Raw genomic sequence first — 27,441 nt, forward strand, 5'->3', positions numbered from 1 at the left:
CTCTGCCACAGTGAGTTCAGAGTGACATCTGGTGGTGTTTTGACAGAAGTGCATCTGATTCAATGCTATGTGGTTAACCACATCTAATGTGTTGACGTCAGCAATATGCCTGTGATCATGAATATCGTTTTGACTGTTTAATGACACTAAACTCCACAGCTGGTTCTCTTCAGTATTCCCAGAGGCCTCCGGCGGCCAGTTGCCAAATAAAGCTGATCTATGAGTGAATTTGTCCTCAGAGATCAGTAGCACGCAGGACAGTCATGCTGAGATTTTTACACCTTCAGCGCCTAGTTTAACATGATCAGCAAATGGATAAACATGCCATGTGTTTGCAGCTGCACGTGTCTGTTGACTCTGGGGGCCCTTAGGTGCAGCTTAACGATGGGTCTGGTCTCAGCAGAGGTGCTAAAAGTGACACCTTCAAGTTACCGTGAGAATATATCAGTGTTCACATAATTGGCGTGGCTGAGTCCTACCAGAGCTTCCTATCTGACAGTGTGCGTGCCAACAAATTCAGCTTGTCACAGATTAAGAACAACATTAATCATATTTATTGACAGATAAATTACAGAGTCTTTCAATGCAATAGTACTTACATATTTACACATATTAACATTCATTTCTGATACAGCTTAAAAATCTAAAACTAATATTGTAAAAACACATAAAACAAGTACTGACAATGGATGATAGTCCTGATGCTTATATATCTTCCTATAATGAAACTTGTAGCGATTAAATAAACTTGCAAACTTGCAAATTTCCCAGTGGCAGGAAGAATTTATATAGCAATAACATTTTATTTATAGATGCAAAACATTTTCACATTTTACAAGCAATATGATGAGTTTAATATATGACCTAAGCAATGTTGGTATGTATGTGCCAGCTTTTGCTTGCACACAAAAGCTATGTTTTAGTGCAAACAGTATATGTAATATTCTTTTTGAGTGACTATATGCCAAACATATAGACTACAAGTGTTTAATTCTGCATAGGTGTTTATTCATGAAGATGGTTTCTCATTCAAAGTCACAGCCCAGTAGTTCTACTCTCATGGTAATGGAGTACATCCAACTTACGGGGAGGATTCGAATGAACCGAGAGAAAATAGGTGGGTAGATGTAGTTCTTCACGTGGTCGTTATTGTTAATATTTCCAGTAAAAGTCTGTATTTGAGAGAAACAGAAAATAGCTTTTAAATTACTTCTCTATGAATGTGAAATAACTTTCATTTGCAGTGGGATGAACTAAAAATTACCTTGAATGGACGGCCCTCATCTTCTGAGTAGTCGATCCAGTGAGTTCCGTCATTGCTGAACTGCAGGGAGTAGGACATGACGTACATCTCTTTCCCCAAAGACTTGGCCCCCTGCGTGACGATACCAGTGATCTTTTTCACTTGAGGCAGCTCTATCTGAAGCCACTGTTTCATGTTACCAAACTGTGGAGGAAAGAGCCCAGAGAAAACTTATCACACTAATGTATTTTCTATAAATATATGAAGGACGGTCAGTGTGTTTATGCTCAGCGTCCATTCAAGGAAATAGCTAATGCAACATTTATAAATCATCACTTGTCTTTATTTATACTTGAAAAATCATTGTGGTTTAACCCTCATTTGTAATGATATTAACTCAGAATAAAAGAGGCAACAACGATTCACGCAAACAAGAAATAACACAAAATGCAAAAACAATGTAAAATACAGATACAGATGAATAAATAAATACAGTTATTACAGATTAATACATAAATAAAGCATTGAATGAAATAAAAGACAAAATAAATTCATATAAAGCAATTACAAGTAGAAGAAGGAAGGATTAAGATCAGATTTTTAAAATAACTAAAATTTACAAGTGTATTTACTTTAAGAAGGTGCATAAAGGATTTTATTATCATAACATAACAGACTGGAAAAAGCAGCCATAAGTGTTTTTTGTCACCTTTGGTGAATAAAGAAAGAGATACTGTTTACTGTAGTAATAACAATAGAGCACTTTAAATATGTTCACCAAAAGCATTTTATCATAGGTTTTACCAAGGCAAGAAAGAAAATGCCTTTATTTGAGGATTGAAATGAAAATGAATTCACTATTCTCTCGCTATTTCTGAAAATGTGGCAAAAATTTTTGAATTTTATATGAGTGCAGATATAATGTTCTTATTCTGACATCGCATATATTGGATGCTGTATATGACTTTTTTATATTGTCATTGTTCTAATTTCAATAAAAAGAGTTTAAAAAAGTAAAATAATTTACATAATCTATTAAGTCCTTGATTTTTAATTTATTTACCACTGTTCGAGTTAATTATTTGTTATGAATCAGCCATCAATAATAGCCTACCTGCATTCATGACCCATGGTAATGAGGACACAGAACAGAATTAGATATTGACAGCATATGTCAACATCACTCAGTTCCTGTGTTAAGAGACTAAAGCAACTCTGTCTGTTTTACCCTTATATAAATAGCTGTTCACATGTGACGTTGAAATTAATCCAGTAGCTCCAGTACCTTAGCCTGCCATGCATTGATGGTGCCCTGTTTGTTGAGGCGTGCGAGGGAAGGTTTCCAGGGTCCTGAGTACCAGCTGGAGGCTATGGAGCTGGCGGTGATGTAACGGTCTTCTATCAGTCCACTCTCCATCCCCAAAGGCACAGAGCAACCTAGAGGTGCACATCAGAGCAGTCACATTCACATCATCTCAAAATGTAGCTTTTCATGACACCAGTCCTGAAGGTACAAACATATTATGATCTTACAGTATATGATGCATTACTATGGATGAAACTGTAAACAATATATAATTCAGTTAAAATGAGTCAAATTTAAATGTCTATAGCAGTAAAACACATCATATACATTAATGTAACAGTGAAATTAAGCATCAGAAATAATAGTTAAAGACTGACAAGGACCAGTTTCCTACACAGTGACTACTTTTACATTGCATACTTTAACCATACAGTGGTGGGAAAAAAATTGCACACCTCATGCATTTGTGATAAATCAATAATCACTCTTAAGTCATTGAACTCTGCCAAGTATTGTTCCATTCTCCAAACCCACATGCTCCCTTCTGCACATGCTCTGTTCCATCGAGGTCAAAACTGGATAATAGCAAGATAATAAAACACATCCAGGACCTGACATGTTGAAACTGTAAAAATTTAGTGTTGTTATTTTTTCTTCTTAACAATGACCCAAAAAAAAAAAAAAATAAATAATAATAATAATAATTTGCATTTGTTTGTGTCTGTGTGATGCAACCACATCTTCTGAAACACAAAAACTTTTTTTCCACAAATATTTCAAGATTATATTTGAGATTGTATGAAATTTTATGGGTGTTGTAAAACCTTTTTCCACCACTGTTTTTCTGCTAACGGTTGTCATTTTAGTTAAGTAAGAGTTTGCATACAGAACTGTTACTAAGGCCCAATCCCAATTCACTCCTTGGCCCTCCCCCTTACTCCTCCCCCTCCATTTTGCATGTTCACATGAAGGGGTAGGGGTGCCCCGATTCTCGATGAGTCAGAGGGGATGGGCTAAGGGGGAGGGCTGTATGGCCCTCGAAACGAAGATTTTTCAGGACCACACTACAAATGGAGGGGTATGAGAAATCTCCCATAATTCTGTTCGAATCATCAACAATGTGGAGGTAAACACAGCAAAAAACTGCAGCAGTGTGATGAAAGAAACACACAAATGTACGTATTTTCTTTGTAAACAATCAATCTTAATCATTTGATCAACCATTTAAAGCCGTTTTAGATCGCACTTCTGCAGTTTGCGGTTGATAGTCGCAAAAAGATGACCAAAGCCCATGGAACAGAAATGGTTACAGCTGCTGACGGCATGGGGAATTCTTTTGGAAACAAAGCTGTTGCATCTGTTAATTGCGGAATCGATGACTGCTGATGACGTAACTGGTCTGGAAGGGTCATTCCATTTCAGAGGGGAATGTTTCAACCCCTAACTCTTGCAACTCCATTTCAAGGGGTAGTGCCAAGTGCAAGGGCCAAGGGGTAGGAGTAAGGGGGAGGGTTAGGGGTGAATTGGGATTGGGCCTATATCTTACCATCAAGCTCACAGCCGTACAGCTCCATGCGGAGTGTGGCCTTGTTGTACCAGTCAGTGGGGTGGAGCCTAATGAAGCGGGCAACCAGAGGTGGAAAGAAAGTGTTTGTCTTCGTTTCATAAGCCTCCTGGTTTCCAGAGAATAGCTAATGACAGAGTGAAAAACAGGGTAAGGACAGAAACAGAGAGAGGTAAAAGTATTGTTAAACTTTTCTACTTTTCTTTGGAACTGTTTGCCCTCCAGATGAAAAAGATCCAGCGTGTCCTTACCTTCCTAAAACTCTTGTCGTCACCCTTATAGTACACCCACTTCCGCCGATCGTTGCTGTATGAGACAAAAAACCTCTCCACAAACTGAGACTGAAATAGTTGCTTGGCTCCCTGGATTGCTACCTGACTGACCACCACCGGTCGCTGGAAGTCCACCTGTACCAGGAACAAGTCCACTGTAATCACATGGGAAGAAAATGCAGATATGCAAGTGTACACACCTACCCTGGCCCTAACACATACCTGAATCCAGCTGTGGTTTTGTTCGGTGCTCCACGCATTGTATTTACCCTGATTGTTCAGTCTGGCGAGGTGGGGCTCCCAGTATCCTTCAGAAAAGGAAGAATGATTATATTAGTAAAACAGTGCTTATATTATTAGCTTATAGTGAGATTCTTTAGGGTCAATTGGATGAAGACAGGTAGATATACCAACCTCTAGTATTAAAAGCTGTGATCTGGTCGTCTTTCACACTGCCTGATTCTAGACCAAGTGGATGGTAGCAGTCTTGAAGAAATAATAAAAGCCATATTTGAGTTTTAAAGCACAACATAACAAACTGCCAATGACGTTTAAGTGCTTTTAGAAATATTTTATTTGTTCTTACCATCATCCAGGATCAGGAGGAGGGTCTGCATGCCCTTTTGTTGGTTCAAACCAACTTCTGTCTCCAGTTGCCACAGGCCAGGCTTGGACGGATACATCTCTAGTGTAGCAAAGCTCCCTGGGAAAACAGACAGAACACATGTCGATAATATAAATAAAAGCATATGTGCACAAGGTTATTGGAAAAAAGAAAAAGTGGCATCAGGGGTGTCAAAGATATGGCTCATGGGCCAAAACCATTTTGCTAAATCATCCATTCCGGCCCACAGCATGAATTCATAAAGTGCAAAAATTACTTTTAAGACATTAACAATCAAAGACATTACTTTTAGGTCATTATGTTATTATTTTACTGGTCCAGCCCACTTGTAATCAAATTGGGCTGTATGTGGCCCCTGAACTAAAATGAGTTTGACATCCTGTTGTAAACTACAAAGTTAAAACTGTGGAGAAAATGTCTCTTGTATTAATTTTTGTTTATTTATTGCAAATAAAATCCTAGTATTTTGGTGGGATGTGAAAGCTATCAAGTGACTTCTTATAGCTATACCAGTTTTTTGCCAGCACATGGTGAATAAAAAACATATCTGTCAACACCTAGCATCAAAAAAGTCAGGTGTCCTCTTTGGATCACTCCGAATGTTTCACAATATTTTTCTGAACCTATTGGATCTTGTCCAAGGCAAATTAACCACATTGCAAAGGCTAATTTTATTAAATCAAAGTGAAACTCAGCATTGACAAAAAATGAAAACAGCAAGTGTTTGGTTATTTAACAAACAAACACGTAGCTTACCAGGCAGAAGTGGGAATACAGCTTGTCTGTAGCTGTTGGTCTTCTTGTGGAGGAATGTTTGGCCGTGGAAGTGGACACTCTGAAAGTCTTTTGGAGACCCCATGTTGATCAGGTGCCACTGCACAAGCTGATTGGTGTACATCCTCAGGCCTTTTAGACTGTAAATGATTCCATTGATGGCTACAGAAACAACATGAGAACAGATTTATTATAATTTATAGTCAAGTGATCTATTATCTAATTGATATCTTGCACCTCCACCGTCTATTTCAGGGGTGTCAAACTCATTTTAGTTCAGGGGCCACATTCAGCCCAATTTGATCCCAAGTGGGCCAGACCAGTAAAATAATAACAGTAAAAAAAAGTTAAATTATATTATGATCTGGTTTACATCTACAAAGTTTCATTAAAAATCTGAATAACATGAACAATTTTAATTGTCTTAACTTAAAAACAAGTGCAATTTTAACAATATTATGCCTCGGTTTATCAGTTTATCATTTAAACATGTGCATTACAATCTCAAAACATTTAGCAACAGGCAGAATATTGGTAAAATTGCAAAATTACTTTTCTTAAGATATTTCAATTTGTTCATATTTGTTCATCTTATTCACATTTTTTTTTGTAAAAGTATAGTTTGGTAATGTAAACATTTTCATGTCATTTTTAATTTTTTACACCAAAAAAACAAAGAAAATTTGGGGTTGTCATTATTTACAGGTTATTATGATAGTATTTTACTGGTCTGACCCACTTGAAATCTAATTGGACTGTATATGGAGCCTGAATTAAAATGATTTTGACACCACTGATTGTTAATATCTTCAGTGTAATTTTTGCATTTCACAAATTCATCCCGCGGGCCAGATTGGACCCTTTGGCAGGCCGGATTTGGCCCCCGGGCCACATGTTTGACACCTGTGGTCTATAATGTGCATGTATAGTTTTAAGTGGAGGATAATTAAAACTAGACTAGATTAAGGTGATACATTACAGTGGAACTTGAAGCTCTCCTTTACGCTCGGGCCCACCATTCTTCTTCGGGTTTTCCTCTGCAGCATCTCAAGATTCTTCTCATAGTACCAGCTCTGTGACTCATCAAAAGTCATAAACAGCAGCGTGAACTCCCTTATGTTTGTCGTCGGTTTACTTAGAGTACCTTGTCGACACACCAGTAAAGGTCCGATCAAGCCTGAATGGATATCCCTTTCCTACGACAGAAGAGCAGACACAGCAGCATCCATATAAGCTTCTACAGATCAGCAAATGAAACCTTTATTATGTTTGTAACTGACTCTAAAGTACTCACAGGATTAACACCTGAATAGTAGGCCCAGGTCCGACAGTCAGACTCTCCTGGCATTGGCCCAGCCGCAGAATTGACATTCCACATGTATGTATAGTTGCCATTAGGTAGAACCTCATTGTCATATTGATACCAGTACCTGGAGCCATCGTCATACTTCAGACCCTCCATATTCTTTGTATACGAAACCCCATTTGGGTGTAAGGAGAACGGGCGATCAGCGTTGTTCCTGAACACCACCTGTTAGACAGAGGCGTTTACTGTGGGTTGGTGGTTATGGTGTTAAACAGTTAACCCTTCAAGACCTAAACAGCAGTCAGCAAACAAAATTCTCCTAATGTCACTGTACACACAACGATAATAAAGGCTATTCTATTGTATTCTGTTGCATTCGGTTTTATGCATTGTATTGTATTGAACTCTATTCTATTCTATTCTATTCTATTCTATTCTATTCTATTCTATTCTAAAAGCATCCAATCTCAACAATAAATTTACTGCAGAAAAAAGCAGTTTTCAGCTTTTCAATAGTATCAAATGTGTCTTATTAAATATGGAAACACTGTCAGTATCTGCTACAGTGATTCATTAATAAAACCCATGGAGTTTGTCAAATGAAAGCAGTTGCACACGGTTATTTTTATCTTCAGTTAATGATGTATTTTGCTGAAAAAGTCACCTTTTTTCTTCAGTTTTCTCCGTTTTGATATAAAAATATGTACATTTACTCTGAGCTTTTATGAACATCTACATGATCAGTAAATTAATTACAGAAAAATACCTGATTTTCACTGATAAATGCAAAAATATAAAGGATAATATTATGATAAATGGCGATAGATCACTTAGCAAATGTTTAATATCCAGAAAAATTCATTTTGAAGTTGTCAAAGAGTAAATACTTAAGACCACATAATTATGCCACATAATAGGTATTAACAGTCAAAATATGGGCTGTGAGGTTTTGATTCACAAAAAACACTCAAGAATGGTCATAATACTTAATGAAAACACATACTTTCCTACTTATTGCTAATGGTTTATGGTGAACAAAAACAGAATGAATTCAGACCTTAAGTAAACAATGATCCCCATTACGCCTATACAAATAACACTAAAATAAATTAACACAAAGTAAAATTATTCAGTTTGAAGTACTAATGCAGTCATAAAATGAACTAAAACTAAAATGAAATCAAAAATCAAATAAACTCTAAATAGAATTACAACTAATGAAAATTTCCAAAAAATAATACTGTGGTACCAGGATAGAACTCAGATCTTACCATGATGCTTTGTCCAACCTCCGCCTTGATGACAGGTCCCAGAATGCCCAGATGCTCCTCCGTCTCCCCTCGGATGTCAGGGGTAGTGAAGCTACTGTCAAGGTAACCTCGGAAAACCACTTTGGTGAACTTCGTGTCTCCGGTGTTTTGGAGCGACTTGTCTTGCCTTTTTGTGGTGATAAATGCACTTTTTTCAGCTTTGGTTACAGATGCACATATGAATACTATGGGCTCATATTAGTTTCAATAAGAGTTTGAGCTTCTAAAGTAGTTGGAGACTGAAAATAAGTTCTTTTAAACCTGCAAAATAAATCTGCATGAGAAATTCAAGTTTGTACATGAAAGATTTATGATTGAAAAGAAAATATTTTCATGTAGAGAAGATTTTTATTTTTAACATTGTGTGTGTGTTTGCTGTAAAAAAGGAAATTTCAATGACGTAAAATTCATTACGTCTGGGAAGTTAGTCTTTAAAAGAAAAAAGAAAGAAAGTAAAAACGTACTCTTGTCAAGCATGTTGCTCATTAAAATGAATTATTAAAATCTACTTTCAATAAAATCTAAGGTATCAGCTAATATTATGCTAACTAGTTTAACCATTTAACCAGTAAGATGTTACAAATATAGTTTGCACAATAAGAGCAAAGGAACAATATTATTATCCCTTAAAAATAATATTGCATATGAAATCTATTTTAAATAATTGTCTGCGATTGTAATCTCAATTTATATAAATTTTGGCCAAACCTTTAGTCTAATTTTAAGATATCCAATCCAGCAAATTTACACACATAATTGGAGATGTTTTTCTCTTTTTTCTATTCTTTTTTGAAATCATATTTTTCATGCATGAAAATTTGGTTGGATTTAAGGGTGTTTGGCTTCATTCTGGTTGGGCTTTTTTTTTTTTTTGGGAAGCACAGAAAAGATTTGCATTTGTAAATAAAGAAGTGAAGTTACAAAAAGTCTCTGAAAACAGAAGTCCTTTTATGAACATCTGTGTAGAGATACCAATCAGAAAACTCAATAAAGTATGACCAAGGGTCCTGTAGTCCAACGGCATATTTAATGACATTAATTGACATTTGTTTGACCTTTCAAGGTCACTCAATGTCAAAGGTTATGGCACCAAATGAAAGCCCATATGTCACTTCCTATCTACTGCCAATAGTAATTACATCAATATCTTCAACTGTTTTCAACTTATATCACTTTGAAATTTATCCCATTATAAACCAATGGGGATTTTTCAAAATCAAAAATTCATAAAAAATTTAAAAATCAATATTTCGCAATTCTTTGAACAAACTTGGTAGACCTTACCCCAAAGATGTTCCACAACAAATATCAAGTCATTCTGACTGACAATGTTGGAGAAGATTCTTAAAAAAATTGTCTATGGATGGAGGGATGATGGACGGACGCCAACTGATACCAATAGTCCATCAGACCTTTTGGGCCATTGGACTAAAAATGAATTTCTCAAGTAGGTTACAAATGCTGATTTTCAGCTATAAACTTAAGAATTATTTGCAATCATTAAAGCTCATACTCTTTTCACTCCATTTGAGCCCACAGAAAACTTGATATGAAAGTGTTTGGTTTTTACTGCTCTTTATGTACTTACCTCCGTCCATAACCAGCATAGTCCCACTCGACCTTCTCTGCAGCGATGAAGTAAGTCTTGACATTTGGCCCTGACAGTTGTGAGTAATGTTTGCTGGTTAAATCCAGGTTCAGATTCTTGATGTCTTCGTGGCTGCTGTAGGGGTCTTTGTAGGACACATACTCATATTCATCTGCTTTGACATCATGAACATCTGGTCCGATGTGATCTGGGTCATCCCCAGGAACATACAGCTCGTAGTCACTGAAATCTGGCCGGGGTACTCCGATGACTATAGCCTGGTTGATGAGATCCTCCTCATCAGAAATGGGCTGTGGTGGGAGGGGTCGGGATCCACGTGGGGCCATGCCAGGATTGAATCCACGAGGGGAGAATGGTAAACCACTCCTGGACTGAGGCACGTATTCCTTCCTCCTCCTTGTTTTCATACCTTGGCCTTTAAGGGGCCTGTGTCGAAGCGTCACCTTTTTAACCTTAGGAGTCTTTTTTGGAATCGGGGTTGTTTGAACCTCATCCTTCTTAATGTATTTGAGGATGTGGTCAGGAATTTCATTGGGTACCATCTGGTGAGTCGCATCGTAAGTCCAGCTTTCTTCCTGTGTCTTGATGGAGGTGGTTTTAATGGCTTCTGTTTTGTTTTCTTGGAGGTAGATGAACACTTCTTCACTGCTTTCTGAACCTCCTAACTCCTCGGAGCTGCTCCATGTAACTGGATCACTGGAAATGGGCACGTTCAACATTGTAGTCTCGCTGGTGACATTTTCTACAGAGGTTGTATGGTTTAACTCCCCAGGAAGAGTGGTTACATTACTTCTACTCTCATAATTTACCTCCTTTGATGAATTCGACGTGAACAGTTCCACAGTGACGTTTTGCACCGAACTATTCAACTGTGTAGAATATGTTATATTTTCTGTTTTTAATGTGTCAAGGCTGGAATTGACTGACGTGATCTCATCTCCAGAGGAAACATTTTGATGATGATACTCCAGTTTTGTTGCCGTCTGCGGTAAATCAGTGACATTGGTTTTGTTGCTTGTGCTCTCCACCTTCAACTCTAAGGTCAAGTTGCGTGTCTCATTGCTGCTGATGCTAACTACTGTAATGTTCGCTCTTGGAGTAGACACTGATTGATTTGTTGTGGCTGCTGATATGTTGACATGACTTGTAGACGTCTTATTCAATCTCTCCTGGACAGACTCGTTGCCTTCTGGTGTTTTTGGTGAATCAACGGGTGCAGAGTAGAAAAACACATCCCCTCTGGTTAGTATCTCCTCTGAATCTTCTTTCACAATATTACTCACAGAAGTCTGGGTTCCATTTATGACTGTTGCATTTTTTCCTTTTACCCCCAAGATAGAATATAAATTTCTTGCCAATTTCTCAGTGAGGTTTGTAGTCTCTGTTACGGTGAGGCTAGGAGATTCTGTAGACACATTTCCAGCCATTAATATTGAAGTGGCATTGGGTAGCGTTGTGTTCTCTGAGTCTGAAGACGATGTGACGTTATTGAAGTTTGAAAGAACTTCAGGAGAACTATCATTTACAGTTGTACTTTCAAGTGATATATTCAGGCTTGAAATGGTTACGTTCCCTATTTTATATTCAGAGAAACTGTCAAATCCTGATGACACACTGCTGTTCTGTGTATTTACTGTATCACTTTGGTTCATAAATTTTATTGACGTATGATTCTGTGCATCCACCTGAGGATCTGGTTTTGAAGTTGTTTCATTTTTATTCTGTGTGTCTTTTGTAATCGCCCCTGCATCAACAATATCATAGTCCAGGAAAGAGAGATCAATCTGTTCCACATCTGAATCTGCTGTCTGGTTCTTCAGAGACCTGAGGCCTAATTCATCTGCGAACAGTGCTGTGTAATAATCCAGCTCTGCTGCTGTTTCTTCTTTAGCTAGCTCCTTCTTTTTTTCTTCTTCTTTCTTGATATCATCCAAAGATACTGGCTTCCACGTTATATATTCTTTGCCTCCTAGTGGCTCTTCATAATCATTGTACTCATACTGGAAGTCACGGAAGCACTCAACATCCTGAAACTTTACACGCATTCCTTTGGTTGTTTCGTGCATACCAAAGGAACCAAAGAGCCAGATACCTAGTACAAGAGAGAACCAAAAAATATTTATCTGAAATTGCATGTATAAGACTGAGCAGTTCTCTATGCAAATGTTTCAGGTTGAGTTATGTGCAGGGTTCCTACAGGTTAAATTTAACAATTTTTCAGACCTTTTTTTAAAACTATTTAGAGCAAAATTTAATGCCAATTTCACAGCCCATTTCACAGGCATACTGGCAAAAATTTGTGACTCCTTGAATTTAGGAAAATGTATTTATTTATTTATTTATTTATTTATTTATTTATTTATTTATTTACACCTTGATTCCCATTGTTCAGACTCATTTCTCACCAGAGACTACAAAGTTAGCTCCAATTGGTTTCTAATTTCAATATAAATTGTTGAGTTGGAACAGGTGGAACTGAGTCAGCTAATGTTACTTTCTTTGCAGCTTGGACATTTAACAGACACATTTAAACACAATACAAACAAGTTCATGGCAACATAACTTAAGACCTACCGTATCAAATTTTATACCTTTTAAAGACTTTTTAAGGTATTAAATGATGATTTGTAAATTCAAGACTTTTAAGATTTTTAACCTTTCATGCATAAATTATGAAAAAAAGTATCTAGATTTTTTTTAGATTGATTTTATATTATTATGTTATTTATATCAGAATTAGGCTAAAGTTGAAAGGCATTTTGAATTTTTAAAAAAATATATAGTTTTATTAAGAAGATATTTAACCTTCTGAGACCCAGGAAAGTACATGTTTGGTTTTTTTTTAAGTAAATAATTGTCAAAATTGGAAACATCATGATGCAACAGGTTTTTTCAGATGCATTTTTTAAAATGTTTATGGAATGTCCTTTGCGGTGGACAGTTTTATGGGGGGGGGGGCGTTGTTCAAAGCTGTGAAACTCAATAACCCATAGCTGGGTCCTATGGAGGTTAACTTTAGGAGATCACAGAGCAGTCCAAATTCTACAACTAAGATGATCCTTTTGTTCATTGTATTGCTTAGTTCTATAGAGACTACCCCCATGTGGATTGGAGAATATTGCCTTTATAACCCTTCAGAAAGTGAGCTGAAACTATGTGTCCACAGATGTGGACGTCATGCATGAGAGGGTTAAGACCCCGCAGGAACCCTGAATATATATAAATGGACATGTCAGCTCTGACTCACCAGTGTTGTCCATATCCATACTGATGGTCTCTCCAGTCATGGGGAAAAGGCTGAGAATGTCCTCTTTGCGCTCATTTAGCTCAAATTTATGACCATAAAATGTAGCTGTCTGGATGTAGTCCTGCGCTCCAATGCTGGACACATGCCATGTTGCAACCTCACCGTAGCAGAAGCCCAAGACTGGACCACTCTCATATACATAACCATTAACCGCTGCAAACAGACAGTAGACATCATGTTAGTTGACTGACAGGCAGCTGTAGACAGCAGAGTTAAATACAGTAGCAAATAGTATATGCATAGATCAGATCTTGAAGGATGAGGCTTTTTCTGAACTCACTGTGCATGACATTGGACCTATAGAAGTCTGGATCTGCCTTGTTGACTCTGGATCGATCTGAATATTGTCGAATGTTGTCATCCATGTACCAGCTTTTGTTTTCATCAAACACTGCAAACACAGCGTGCTGTTCCTTGTCTGCTCTAAGCTGAAAAAACAACAACGACTTACTTTTATTTTCCATGTAGAGTGTAAGTTTGATTTTATCAGTTGCAAACATATATATATATATATATATATATATATATATATATATATATATATATATATATATATATATATATATATATATATATATATATATATATATATATATATATATATATATAGGCTGAATGTACAGGGTGTCCCATAAGTCTCCATACATAGGAGACATAATACATATGGTTCTAACATGTATTTCTTTATATTTCTTCTTTATAGTTCTTCAGCAGTGGAGGACACACATTGAAATGTGTTCCCGACAAAATGGCAGTCATATAGAGCATATTATATAAATAAAAATGGTTTATGTCAAGAAACGTTTATTTTTCCTATGTATGGAGACTTATGGGACACCCTGTACAATATATAAGCTATTACTTGGTTAGTTACCTCCACCAAGAGGGTGTTTTTTATACTATTTGTTTGTTGGTCAGTAGGATTATGCAAAAACATCTTGTGATTTTCAACATAAAACTTGAAACTTTGTGGTAATTTTTGGAGCAAGATCTGATAAAAGGGATAAAATTTTTATTTCTTATTTTTTCAAACAATAATATCGCACTTGTAGTTGAATAACATGGCCATGGAAGCTTGGCAGTGGTATGTGCTCTGCGTGCCCTTCTACTTTACTTATTTTTCAGTTCTGCATTTTGCTAACCCCTTAAGTTTACAAAACCATTATGGAAAATCGTCAAAACATACTCAAATCACATAGTTCCATCGAAGTATTTCAAACATGCTATTTCTCAATGTTAGTCTCAACACACGCTTTCACCAAAATGTATGAATCATTTTAACAGCTTATGCATAATTCTGCTGACAACAAAAACAGCTGCCATTGCGTTCACCTCTTCGCTGAAGAGTTAAAAAAAAACACATAATCCATATAGGTACATTATGTGTTTATCACATAGATCAGGGGTGGGAGACCACATTTGGCTCTCGGGCCCTTTTCAAGTGGCTCCATGTGGCTTTGTGAAAAACACATGGAAAGGAATAACACTTTTTAGACATTTTCCTATTCCTGTTACAACCAAGTCATTCTGATGTTATGCGGATGTAAAAATGTAGACAACACTCCAAAAAAATATAAAAATAGTTGTTGTAGTAGTAGAAGTAAAAGTAGACTACTTTTCATTCATTTGTGTTCTTCATTTCAAAGAAAACCTTCACATATCAGGCCACAATAATAACAAATGACACCATTTGTCTAATGTATTTCTGAAATTTCTTTGTATTTCTGTAAATGCACCAAAACTTTGATTTATTCTCAACCTATTCTGTACAAACTAATACCAAAGAACTGCTTATACAGTCGCCACTTTGAGCACTGGAAAAAATCAAAATCTTGCCAAATTTATTTTTCTCATTTCTAGTCAAAATATTTCATCGCACTTAAAATAAGACATAATCACCTAAAGAGTAACTTCTCAGTAAGATATAAGAACTTATTTTTAGATAAAAGATCTTGAAAATCTTATTTCAAGAAATCTTACGAATTATAATTTTCACTTGTTCTATTGGCATTTTTTTTTTTTTGATTGAATTAAGCCAAAAAAAAAAAAAAAGAATCTTGAATTAAGCAAAAAAAATCTGCCAAAGGAACAAGTGAAAATTATCTTGGTAAGATTTCTTGAAATAAGATTTTCAGGATCTATTGTTTAAAAATAAGTTCTTATATCTTGCTGAAAAGTTACTCTTCACGTGATTATGTCTTATTTTAAGTGTGATGAGATAGTAAGTACACTTGTAAGTACACTTGGTAAGATTTTGATTTTTAAAGCATATAAGGATATCTTTTGGCTTCAGACAGTTTTGTTTTTCTGTTTCTGTCCTAAAATGGCTCTTTAGATAGAAAAGGTTGTTGACCCATGACATAGATAAACAGAACATGTGTTTGAGTGTTCATGAAATTAAAGAACATAGAGGAAAAAACATTTTCTCCAAGACTAATTCCACTCATTCTATGTATAAACCGAAAAGAATAATCTGAGGTACATTAATATGTATGTATGTTTGCTATCTGCTTTGGAAAATCCGTTTCCTTTTTTTTTAACCCTCAAATACCTGAACAGCCACTAATGACCAAAAGCACTGACTGATTTAATAACTTATGAACCACTTATTCTATCCATACATTGAGATAATTCACGTAAAATGCGGTTTTTCAGCTTTTCATCGTCATCAGATATGACGCATTTGGATGTTCACATGCATCGTAGTAAATGTGGAAATACCGTTATCTTCTGCAACACTGATTCATGAGAAAAACCCATGTAGTGTGACGAATGACAGCAGTTGAGGAAGCCTGTTTTTATGTTACGTTGATGATATATGTTGCTGAAAAAGTCACTTTCACTTCAGTTTTCTCTGTTTTGAAATAATAACGTTTAACTTTACTCTGAACTGTTATGAACATCTACATCAGGGGTCTCAAATATGTGGCCCGGGGGCCAAATGCGGCCCGCCAAAGGTTCCAATCCGGCCCGCGGGATGAAGTTGCAAAGTGCAAAAATTCCACAGTCAAGGCTGGTGAACTCATTTTAGTTCAGGTTCCACATACAGACCAATATGATCGCAAGTAAAATAATAGCATAATAACCTACAAAAAATAATGACTCTGTATTTTCTTCTCAATTTAATGTAAAAAAAAAAAAATAAAAAAATAAAATTACATTGTGCCTATAAATAATGATAACTTCAAATTTCTGTCTTTGTTTTAGTGCAAAAAATAACATTACATTATGAAAATATTTACATTTCCAGACTATCCTGCAACAATAAAATGTCAATAACCTGAACAAATATGAACAACTTGAAATATCTAAAGAAAATTAAGCACAATTTTAAGTGTTTAGTGTCTTTGTAGATCTGATCCATAATGTACATGTATAAATGATAAGTTGTGGCATAATATTGTTAAAATTGAACTTATTTTTCTTAAGAAGTTTCATTTTTTTCAGGTAAGTCATCTTTTTTGTTTGGATAGTTTATAAAAGTAAGTATTTTCATCATTTAATGTTTTTTTTTTTGCACTAAAACATAGTCAAAAATTTGGAGTTGTCATTATTTATAGGTTATTATGCTATTATATTACTGGTCCAGCCCACTGGAAATCAAATCGGGCTGAATGTGGCCCCTGAAAGAAAATGAGTTTGAGACCCCTGATCTATATGATCTGCAAATTAAATATAGGACAATACCATATTTTTACTGAAAAATGTAAATTTAAGTGAATAATGTTAAAATAAATGGTGATAAATCATTTAGGGGAAGGTTAGTGTACAGAAAAAAAATCATTTGGAGGTCTATATAAAAGTAGTTCTAGGTCTTTAAGAGTTAAAAAAGTGAGTTTACCTGCACATTCCTGACATTGAGGGACTCACTCTTGCAGATGAGGATTGGTCCGATCAGTCCAGAGGCGATGTCACGAGGAGTGTCCACCGCACTGTGGTACATTCGTGTCAGACATCGCGAGTCTCTGTCTAAAGGCTCATCTTCCTCAACCACACGCCAGACGTAGGTGTGTGTCTCACCAGGCTGAACAGCGTGAGAGTGGTTACCTAGAGACAGTGGGATATAGTCAGTGTTTGTGTGTTTTCAGCCAAAATGTAGTAAAACTGTTCAAAATGTGTGAAGTGAAGAGATCCCCAGTACCTCCTTCTGGGTAGTTGGCCCCTTCCTCCAACTTTTCAAATGTCAGTCCATGAGGGTAGATACTGTAAGGTCTGGACGCCTTATTCTTAAAGATAATCTGCAAAAAAAAAAGCAGGAGGATGCTGTCTAGAAAAGGTTCTTCACTGACATCTCAACAATGTGTTTACAGAGAATGGTTACATACATTAACCCTTTCATGCACGAATTACGAGAACCTTCATCAAAATTTTTTCCTGAGTGTTTTTATTCCTCTTTAGGCATGAAAAAAACAATGCAATTGGAAATTTTCTTCTGAAAAATAAATTAAAAAAAAAAAAAAATGAAATAAAAAAGATTGTAAAAAAAAAAAAATTAAAAATACATAAAAAAACAATAATGAAAAGAAAAATTCTTATGAACCTATTTTTTATGAAGTTGCAAAATGTCCACTCAGCTGGACACCACGCGTTTAATTTTTGATGCACAGAAACATGTTTTTACTGATAAATTGTGTGAAAACTATGGGGAGGGCTTGTGATTCTGGGGGTTTATGCTCAGGGGAGATCTACATAATGTTACCAATCCATGTCAGAAAAGATATGTAGTGTCTTAAAGCTTTAATAAAGATATGTGTTAAAAAAAAAAAAAAAAAAAAAAAAGAACCACAAAATCCATGAATATACAAGAGAACAGCTGTAGAATAGCTGTCCACTGTAGTGACCAGTATGCATGAAAGGGTTAAACAATTTCCTGCAAAGGATCAATAAAGTATCTATCTATCTATCTATCTATCTATCTATCTATCTATCTATCTATCTATCTATCTATCTATCTATCTATCTATCTATCTATCTATCTATCTATCTATCTATCTATCTATCTATCTATCTATCTATCTATCTATAAATCATGTGCTTTTGAGAAGATTTAGCTGTCTTTTATTTTGTGGCTTTGTTTGCTCTAACTATAAATCCAATGTGTACATACAGACATAAAAAGATACTAAATACAAATACTTTGTTACTGTATGTATTTTTTTTTTTTTTTTTTACATACTATTTGTATTCATTCTACAGATTTCTGCAGTTACTTTGTGAGGCTACGTTTTCAAAACTATCTTTTTTTACCTTCTCAATTTCCAAAAGGACTTAAAAAGATGATAACACAAAAAATATTCCCTTTGTTTCCTTCAATGTACAGTATATTATGCGCGTAAAAAATAAAACGATAAAAACAATCTAAAAGGATTAACAAAACAGAGCAAAGAAGGCGTCTTCATGTTTCAAATTCCATTTCTGACTTTGAAAAAGTATGCGAATATTGGAATGAATGTCATTGTGTTTTTTTCAGTGTATTTAGTTTGATAGTCTTGCTATTTGTGAGGTTCAGTTAGCTTCACACAGAAACAGCAGAAATGAGATACTGGAGCCTGTGCTTTTTCACTTTTACTTCAGGGTCCCATCAATGAAAGTGAACATCAGCATGAAAAAATAAATTTGCACACATCATTTTTCAAGGGGGCTCAGTTTTTAGCTAAAGATCTCTATTTTTTGGAACTGTTATCCTTTTTAAAATACCACGCGTAGAAAACAGTTACAACCAGTTTTATCGATTGTACTTTTTACACAGTAGCCATGCCGCAGACATAAAAATATAGCTGGAATTTGACGCAAAAAAATTTATCTAAAAAATGTGAATATTTATTCAGGTTGTCACATTTAAAAATACTATCTGTGAACTGTTACCAAGAAATTACTCCTTATTTGTAATTTACCTATATCAGTATGGACCACCACAACTTATAAATAACACTGTGTTAATATTAAATACATTAAATAAAACATTGTGATCATATCTGGCTTTTTGCTTTAAAAATACGTCAACATTTTGGATGATGCATATAATGGTAAAGAGTCGTTCAAATGTTACTATGGCAACCTGTCCAAAAGGTTTTGTCCTACTTGATATCAATTTCTGTCAAGAACTGCATGTTTTGAATGTTTGTGTAAAGCTTAAAAAATTGATGTCTGTTTCAAGTCCATGTGTTACAGAGCAGTAATTTGACATTTTTCACCTAAAAATTTTATCTCCCCGAATTTTGTTATACATAAATACCTCCTCAAATATGTATAATACATGCATATAAGTTACTCTGCTTACATGACAGAGACTGTTGAACACTAAATGTGTCCACGTGTTACCACTTGATCGGACCCTTCAGTAGAATTTCTACTTTTACCACTTTTCTTTTACACAGGTGTCTTCAGAACATATGGACTCTTACCACCTCTGCTCCCATGTATTCCATTTTAATTGATTTGATACTTGTTCAATATATCTCACCTTGATGACATCTCTGATTTGTGCTCTGATCACTGGGCCCAAGATCCCAAGCTCATTTTTCCTTTGTAAGATCTCTGATCTTTCTGTAAATGACTCGTTTTTATACATGGTGTACACTGCCTTCTTGTACCTCTGACCAATGCGTGTTGAGGACTGTGTCAGATACTGCAACTTGAAGTCCCTGCACAAGGAGACAAGAGGTTTAATCTACAAGTACAAAGTACAAATGACACAGTCATTTGAATGAATGTGTATAGTTTCCATGAACACACAGGACCCTTTTCACAATGATGTAACACAGTAACTAGGCTTACGCACTTTTCTGAACGTGGGTGAAGTCAAGGGAAGATTAACATCTGGCCAAAAAATTAATTTACAATAATCTACACCATACTTATATTTTTTGGATAGGTAAATACTTATATTTTCAGGAAAATGTATTTTGAAATGAGAAAAAAATGTCTAAAAAAATTTGAGGAGTTTTATCAGTGTGAATGTTTGGAAAGTGACACAGTTTTCTGCCGTGATTCTGGGTTCATTTTATAAACTCTAATAAATAAACTAAATTCATTCCAAATACATTGATATTTGACTATTATATTATTTATGTCATATTCTAAACACAGTGTTTAAAATGAATAAATGCATATATCTATGCAAAATACATTTGAATATAATGTTAATATTCTTTGTATGTTGTAAATATTGTAAAAAAAAAAAAAAAAAAAATGTATATGATTTGATAATTGAAATGAAAATGTTTAATTTGATATTTATGTGACGCTGCCATTTGTCAAAACTCTTACTATTTAAGTATGATAAAATATTTTCTTCCTCTAACCAATTATTAGGTTGTAAAATAGAGGATTTAAGTTATACACTGAATATATTTTAGGATGAAAATGTCAGAGGAACTTCACTTTTGAGAACTTTGTAATTCTTGCAAAAGTAGACATTAATTTTTTGTCCGTCTATGACGCAGTAGTTTTTGATATTTTTCATTTGAAAAAATTTGAATCAAAATTTTGCCCTTTGAGTATGTTTAAGATGGCATTTAGACCTTTCCAATTATATGTAATATTCGTCTTAAACTCATCTGGTTCAAAAGTTATGAATGAAAAAGTAGTGGGCTGTCCATCTGTGACGCCCTTGACCTCACCCATGTATATCTTTAAAATTCTATCAAATCTATTAAATGTAAAGTATCTGTTAATGTTTCTTACTCATCAGCATGTTCAGGCAGGTTGGGTGCATAGTCCCAGACAATTTCCTCGGCAGCTATGTAGTATTTCCACTCTCTGCTCTGACGTTTTTGCTGATGGGTCATCCTTCTGTGGGGGGCCTCAAAACCCTCACACGTCTTCACATCAACAAAACCATGCAATCCAACTGCAGAGGTAGAAAAACATTATGTGATGTTGATTAAGTTACCCTGACAACATCCAAAATGTGTGTTTATAGTTCTTATTACCTTCCATGTGCTTGGTGGTGTGTGAGGACAGAAGCCAGCGGCCTGGATGGAGGGCCACCATGCTGGCAGTTGCAGAGGAGCCGCTGATGAGACCGACCGAAGACACCTTATGCCCATTCTGCTGCAGCACCTGCCCATTCATATGCACTGAGAAGACCTCAGGCTCTGAACTCATACCCACCAGATGGAGGCTCACAGAGGCGTAGGCGCAAATACTGACATCTGCACAGGAAGGAGAAAACTTTTATTCATCTTGTGGGGTCAATTTTTAATTTATGTATTTATTTATTTTTAACCAGAGGCACCACAGCATTCACCTCTCGCAATCTGTGCAAATAAGCAAAAGCGAGAGATTTTTTTTTTTTTTTTTTTACATAATAACACCACCAAACTGGGAGATATTAAACTGAAGTGAGTGATGGACTATTTCATGGCCTGGTTTGCAGTCAGTGAACACATTTGTGCTCGTACTAAAAGTATTAAGCTCTATGTAGGTAGAGATGTCAAGTCAGTTCAGTGGTTTTACTCTGTTCTTAGTCTACATTGAAATAAACAAAACCAAAGACTGGATACAGACTGTTCGAATGACTGGACGACAAATGATCATGAGGAACTGGAAGAAATATGGAGAGCCTCCGTTCCAGGACTAGATGCTGGAAGTGGGAAAAGTAGCGGCTTATGAAAGAATGTCATACATTTTTTTTTGTTTATTTATTTGTTCGTTTGTTTGATTCTGATTCTTTCTGCCCAGTTTACTCAGTTCTTGTTGTAGTTATTGTTACCATTATAATTATCAGCATGGTTGTTATTGTTTGTATTGTTGATATTTTCTTGTGAGGGTCTTTGCCACCTTCTTCTTTCTTGTTGCCCCCCACCCCACCCCCCACCCACTCCCACTCCCGCATCAAAATGCGATTTAACAAAACTCATAATAAAGACAGTAGAATATCAAGGGGAGCTTCACATACTTTATGAAGTTTCCCTTGGCAAAGCAAATTTGTTTAGCACCAAAAGGCAGCCAGACTACCATTCTGCTGTTATGATACTGGACAAGACAAGTAGAAAAAAGAAAAAAAAAAAGTCAAATAGGATGCAGGACAAGACAGAAAAATATCTTTTGAAATGGAGAAAAAAACCTGGAATCTTTAGATTTTAAATACTAAAGCAGTGGTTCCCAACCTTTTTTTGCCTCGTGACCCCATTTTAACATCAGAAATTTCAGGTGACCCCAGACATTCAAAACAGAGACTTTTTTTTTTGGCTAAAATTAATTTGTTTTTGATCATCTAATAGTTTGCTATACTATCTTGCAAATAAATGTTAATTTTAGACAACATTTAGACTCTATAATGTAAATTTTTATTAGTAAGTTTTAATTTTTTTTATAAATTATTTGAAATTTCAGGCAACCTCAGACATTCAAAACGGAGACATTTTATTTGCTGAAATTAATTTATTTTTGATTGTGTAATAGTTTGCTACAATATGCTGCAAATAAATGTTAATTTTGGGCAACATTTAGGCTATATAATGCAAATTTTTATTTGTAAGTTTTAATTTTTTTTTTATAAATTATTGGAAATTTCTGGTGACCTCAGACATTAAAACAGAGACATTTTATTTGCTGAAATTAATTTGTTTTTGATCGTGTAATAGTTTTCTATAATATATTTAATTTTAGGCAACATTTAGGCTATATAATGTAAATTTTTATTACTAAGTTTTCATTTTTGTATCAATCACTAGAAATTTCAGGTGACCCCATTTGAATTCCAGGCGACCCCACATGGGGTCCCAACCCCAAGGTTGAAAATCACTACACTAAAGGCTAAGAGTTTTCACACTGAAAAGACAATGCTCACATACCTTACGCATGTATGTGTGTATATTATGATTAGACACCTCTGTGTAGATATTTATGGTGTATGTATATATATTATATGTATGGATACTCCAAACTGATGTGTGTGGGATAAAAAGCCACTATATCGATATGAAGACCCCTGGTTATGGGTGGGTAATTTACCAAAAGGGCTGTGTATTGGCAAGAATCTGGCAATATGATACAAATCACAATACTAGGATCATGATACGATATATCACGATATATTATGATACTGTTAAAAAGGCTATTTTTTTAAAAAAAGATTATTTCCTTGAAGAATTGAATTACACCAGAAATATGCACAAACACTAAACACATTTTTATTTCATCACAACAGGATCTAATGCTATATCCCAAAATTTTCCTGTGTTGAAACTTAAATTATGTTTTTCAGACATTATGGTTTAAGATCCTGTTCAAATGTTCATATTCTATTAGTTCATAACTAACATCAGAACATTATTTTTGTGCAGTCTCAACAAAGGAACAAACATAATTTAATAAAAGAGTGTTAAATAATAATAAATAAAACATAAACAAAAAAGAAAAACAAAAACACAAAAATGAACCAGCACAATATCGGCATTTGAATAAATACCTAAAAATATAGATACAGTAATTTTTAACATCGATACAGTATTGTGAAATGAAATATCGCGATATATTGCAGAACTGATATTTTCTTACACCCCTATTTACCAGTGCTCTAATGTTAGTAATTGATGTGTGATGATGTGATACATTTGGAAAAAAGAAATAAAAAATGCAAGTCATAAAAAAACTAAATAAACAAAACCAACTAACTACTGGCAGCTCATTTTCACCGTTTTCACTGTGGTGACGTAACTGCAAAAAAAAAAGAGGATAAGCATTCTCCATAATGACAACATATCCGTTTAAGTAGTAAAGAAATACTGCACTTGAAAAGAAAAAGGAACTTCCCAGCGTTACCCAACATAGTGTGATGACAGTCAGTACTAACCAGGTAGTGATCCCTGTGTGTATCCGTTAATGGTGTATTTGACATGGTTGTCCGGTTCATAGGTGTTTGGCTTGTATTTGCTCCGTTTCTCATCAAAAACACCAAGAAGAAACACATGCTCCTCGTGGAACCTGGCCTGATTTCCTGACTCATCCAGACTGCCTACAAAGACAGAGAAAGAACAATCACAATTAATGATAAATTACTGACAAATATTTCTGAGCCATAGTTTAGGTTTTATGCTTTTTCTGGTCAAGCAACAATAACCCCACTGCCAGGTTTTATTTCTTACCAGGCTTGCAGATGAGTAAAGTACCAATGAGGCCTGAGTTGTAATCCTCCACCACATTTTGATGGGAGACATAGGTGTAGGTAAGACAGGAAGGGTCGTTTTTTTGTGGAGCAACATCTGACGTCACCTCCCAGTAGTAAACATGTTCACTGTTAGGCCGCACTACATCGTCCTCTTTCTCTTTCTGTGAAGTGTTGTCAAAGTAGTTGGCTCCTGAAAAAAAAAAAAAAAAAAAAAGCTAAGCTGGGGTCTTACGGGGGGTTTCCACTCCATAAATGCTATGAAATTAGTAGAACATTTCAGCTAAATCAAACATTAATGAAGACTTAATCAGTTTCCTGAAGGCTTTTCCTTAATTTAACATTTCCTCTGCACTCTGACTTTTGGATTAAGCGCAAATTAAGTAGAAATCACTTTCAATTTCCTAGATCCACAGCATGTTATTTTTCTTTGATCCAGACAGTGATTTCCTAAGGCTCAGTAATGCTTCCTGCTGGACTTCAGTACTGTCTGCTTCAGTAATCCACCTGTTCTGGTTAATATTTTAGAAAAAGACAAACAAAGTTGTTTGTTTTGTTGCCCAATCTTGTGTAATTATTACAATGTGTAACATCATGAGAACCCACTATGACCTTAACAGACTGTCTTTTTAGAGATTACGGTCATCCTTAGGTTAACCACAGCTGTCACATACATCTGGATGAACAGGCACGCACCCTCTGACTGTTTCCCATAAGCGATCCCATGTGGGTGGATGCTGTATACTCCGGTCGCCATGTTCCTGAAAGTGACGACAAGTGTCTCCCCCTCCTCAGCCCTTAGGGTGGGTCCAAGTAGACCTGAACAGACAGAGACAGTCTTGGATTCATGTGGTATTCACTTTACTATGTCACGATGACAGACTGGCACAAATGACGTAAAGTCAAACTGACTCATTACCGCTTTTCTGTGTTTTTGTACTTTTAAGAACACAGTGAGTAAAGTACAGTACAGTAGTGTGTGTTCACTGACTTGAGTCTGGATGTGAGAGTCATTAAGTGATAAAGAAGATAAAAAAGAGTGAGAGTTTTTCCAGTTTTCTTGTTTCTAGGAAGAGACAGCTCTTTAAAAGTTACAGAGAAAACTGTCTAATTCTTTAAGATCATAAGAGTGTGTGAAAATTTTGTCATTTTGCAGCTACTTTAAGAGTCCAATAATTTTCTGTTTGATGCTTTAATAATGAGAGAAAGCACTGCTAAATAAGTTTGGTCTAAGACAGGGGTGTCAAACTCATTTTCTTTCAGGGGCCACATTCAGCCCAATTTGATCTCCAGTGGGCCGGACCAGTCAAATAATAGCATAATAGCCTATAAATAATGACAACTCCAAATTTTTCATATGCAAAAAATAAGATTAAATTATGAAATTATTTACATTTTACAAACTATCCAAACAAAAAAGATGTGAATAACCTGAAAAAACTGAAATTTCTGGAAAAAAAAATAAGAAGAAATAATAAGAAAAATTTGATCAATATTATGCCTCAACTTATGATTTATACATACGCATCACAGATCAGATCTACCAAGACACAAAACAGGCGGAATAATGTTAAAATTACACGTATTTTTCTTCAGACATTTCAGGTTGTTCATATTTGTTCAAGTTATTGATGTTTTATTATTAAAGGATATCAGAGTTTAATGTTCTTTGCAATAAATCAAAGAGAAGTAATTGGAGTTGACATTATTTATAAACGTAACGTCATTTTTTTTTTTTTCCATGTTAAACCAAAAAGAACATTTGGAGTCAGTATTTCTAGGTTCTTATGCTATTTTTTTTTAGTTCAACACCCTTAACTGTTAATATCTTCTGCACTTTGCAAATTCATCCCACAGGCCGGATTGGAACCTTTGGCGGGCTGGTTTTGGCCCCCGGGCCACATGTTTGACACCTGTGGTCTAAGATCATAATAATTATTGCTGTCACGGTCATCAAACATGAGCATTTTGAGCTTCATGTTTCTCTTTTTATGTCTCTTTTTTAATCCATTCCTATGTTTTCATGACAAGGAGACATTCAAGGATGCAAAGCTATCCACAAAGAAACAACCACCTTAAATAAATAAGTAGGAACTACATGTATATGTGAAGGAGGAGTGTTCCATAACGGCAAAATTGTTTTTTAATTAGAGCCAGGATGACAGTGTGTATATGCATCATTTACCCAAATTGGAAGGATGAGTCTTAGCCTGTCTGAAGCCTTTCTCATACTCACGAAAGACCACTTTCTTATACGTAGATCCAAACCTGAGTAATGGTGGTGGAAAAACACACAACATGAATCAGATCACAGCACTCACTGGACTTGAGGGCGTAAAAATGAATGTATCATTGGTCGGAAACTAAGTGGAATCAATGTTTGTTTGTCTGTGTTTTTAGAATTACATTGGTTTTATCCTTGCGCAAAGAACAAGTTGTCAAAGATTTAACACAGGCACAGGATAGAAATTTACTGAGGAAGAATAACAAATTCAATGCTGCTGCAGTCACCAATTTCAGGTAATAAAATGAAATATTTAAATACAAAATAATACAATCACCAAATATTAAAAGATGATAACTGTCAGACTACTGAAAAATTCCACCGGTTGCAGCTTTACAAAAATCTAACCCCCAGTTGTCTTACCTGTTTGTTTGATTTCCAGTGTAGTTCCAGTCTATCTCAACTGCAGCGATATAATAGTGTTTCTCCTTGGAATTTTGCTGGTTTCCTTGGACACAGAGGACAGTCAGAACCAGGACCAGCACGAGACACAAAACTCCACAAAGCCTCATATCTGCAACCAGTCCTGCAGATGAGACCGGTCTATTCCTAAAGTCAAAGAATGTGTGATCTGACAGAGAGGTCTGCCGGGTGCTTTATCTGTCACTGACACACACACACACACACTTTGTAAACATTATGTCCTAGGGCGATGAACTGTGTCCTGGCATATTTTTTTTCTACTCTCTTATAATTGAAACCTTGTGCGTGCTTGTGAGTCATACCTA

General features: G+C 35.4%; 1 protein-coding gene across 1 annotated transcript; it reads right to left on the reverse strand.

Annotated features, from left to right (window-relative positions):
- Positions 1 to 470: 470 nt before the first annotated feature.
- On the reverse strand, positions 471 to 27,441 carry f5 (coagulation factor V). The gene is made up of 25 exons (XM_030124715.1): positions 27,077 to 27,441; positions 26,615 to 26,697; positions 25,126 to 25,248; positions 24,410 to 24,622; positions 24,118 to 24,279; positions 21,251 to 21,472; positions 21,003 to 21,168; positions 19,780 to 19,960; positions 17,458 to 17,554; positions 17,158 to 17,363; positions 13,597 to 13,744; positions 13,257 to 13,469; positions 9,989 to 12,101; positions 8,362 to 8,527; positions 7,079 to 7,315; positions 6,764 to 6,980; positions 5,767 to 5,946; positions 4,972 to 5,088; positions 4,800 to 4,871; positions 4,608 to 4,693; positions 4,365 to 4,520; positions 4,096 to 4,240; positions 2,529 to 2,680; positions 1,265 to 1,447; positions 471 to 1,172 (listed from the first exon to the last, which is right to left on the reverse strand). The coding sequence occupies exons 1-25, from the start codon at positions 27,223 to 27,225 to the stop codon at positions 1,026 to 1,028; spliced, it is 5,934 nt and encodes a 1,977-aa protein (XP_029980575.1). The 5' UTR covers positions 27,226 to 27,441; the 3' UTR covers positions 471 to 1,025.

The sequence above is a fragment of the Sphaeramia orbicularis genome, chromosome 21 (genome assembly GCF_902148855.1).
Source record: "Sphaeramia orbicularis chromosome 21, fSphaOr1.1, whole genome shotgun sequence".
NCBI classification, from domain to species: domain Eukaryota; kingdom Metazoa; phylum Chordata; class Actinopteri; order Kurtiformes; family Apogonidae; genus Sphaeramia; species Sphaeramia orbicularis.

What these genes read in the sequence shown, in the direction of transcription:
- f5 (XM_030124715.1), bottom strand. Translation starts at nt 27,225, where the DNA reads ATGAGGCTTTGTGGAGTTTTGTGTCTCGTGCTGGTCCTGGTTCTGACT. An exon ending in TCAATGTCAGGAATGTGCAG is followed by an intron (nt 13,745 to 17,157) that starts GTAAACTCACTT and finishes TTGTTTTTTCAG; the next exon opens with CTTAGAGCAGACAAGGAACA. An exon ending in CCTCCTGATCCTGGATGATG is followed by an intron (nt 4,872 to 4,971) that starts GTAAGAACAAAT and finishes TATTTCTTCAAG; the next exon opens with ACTGCTACCATCCACTTGGT.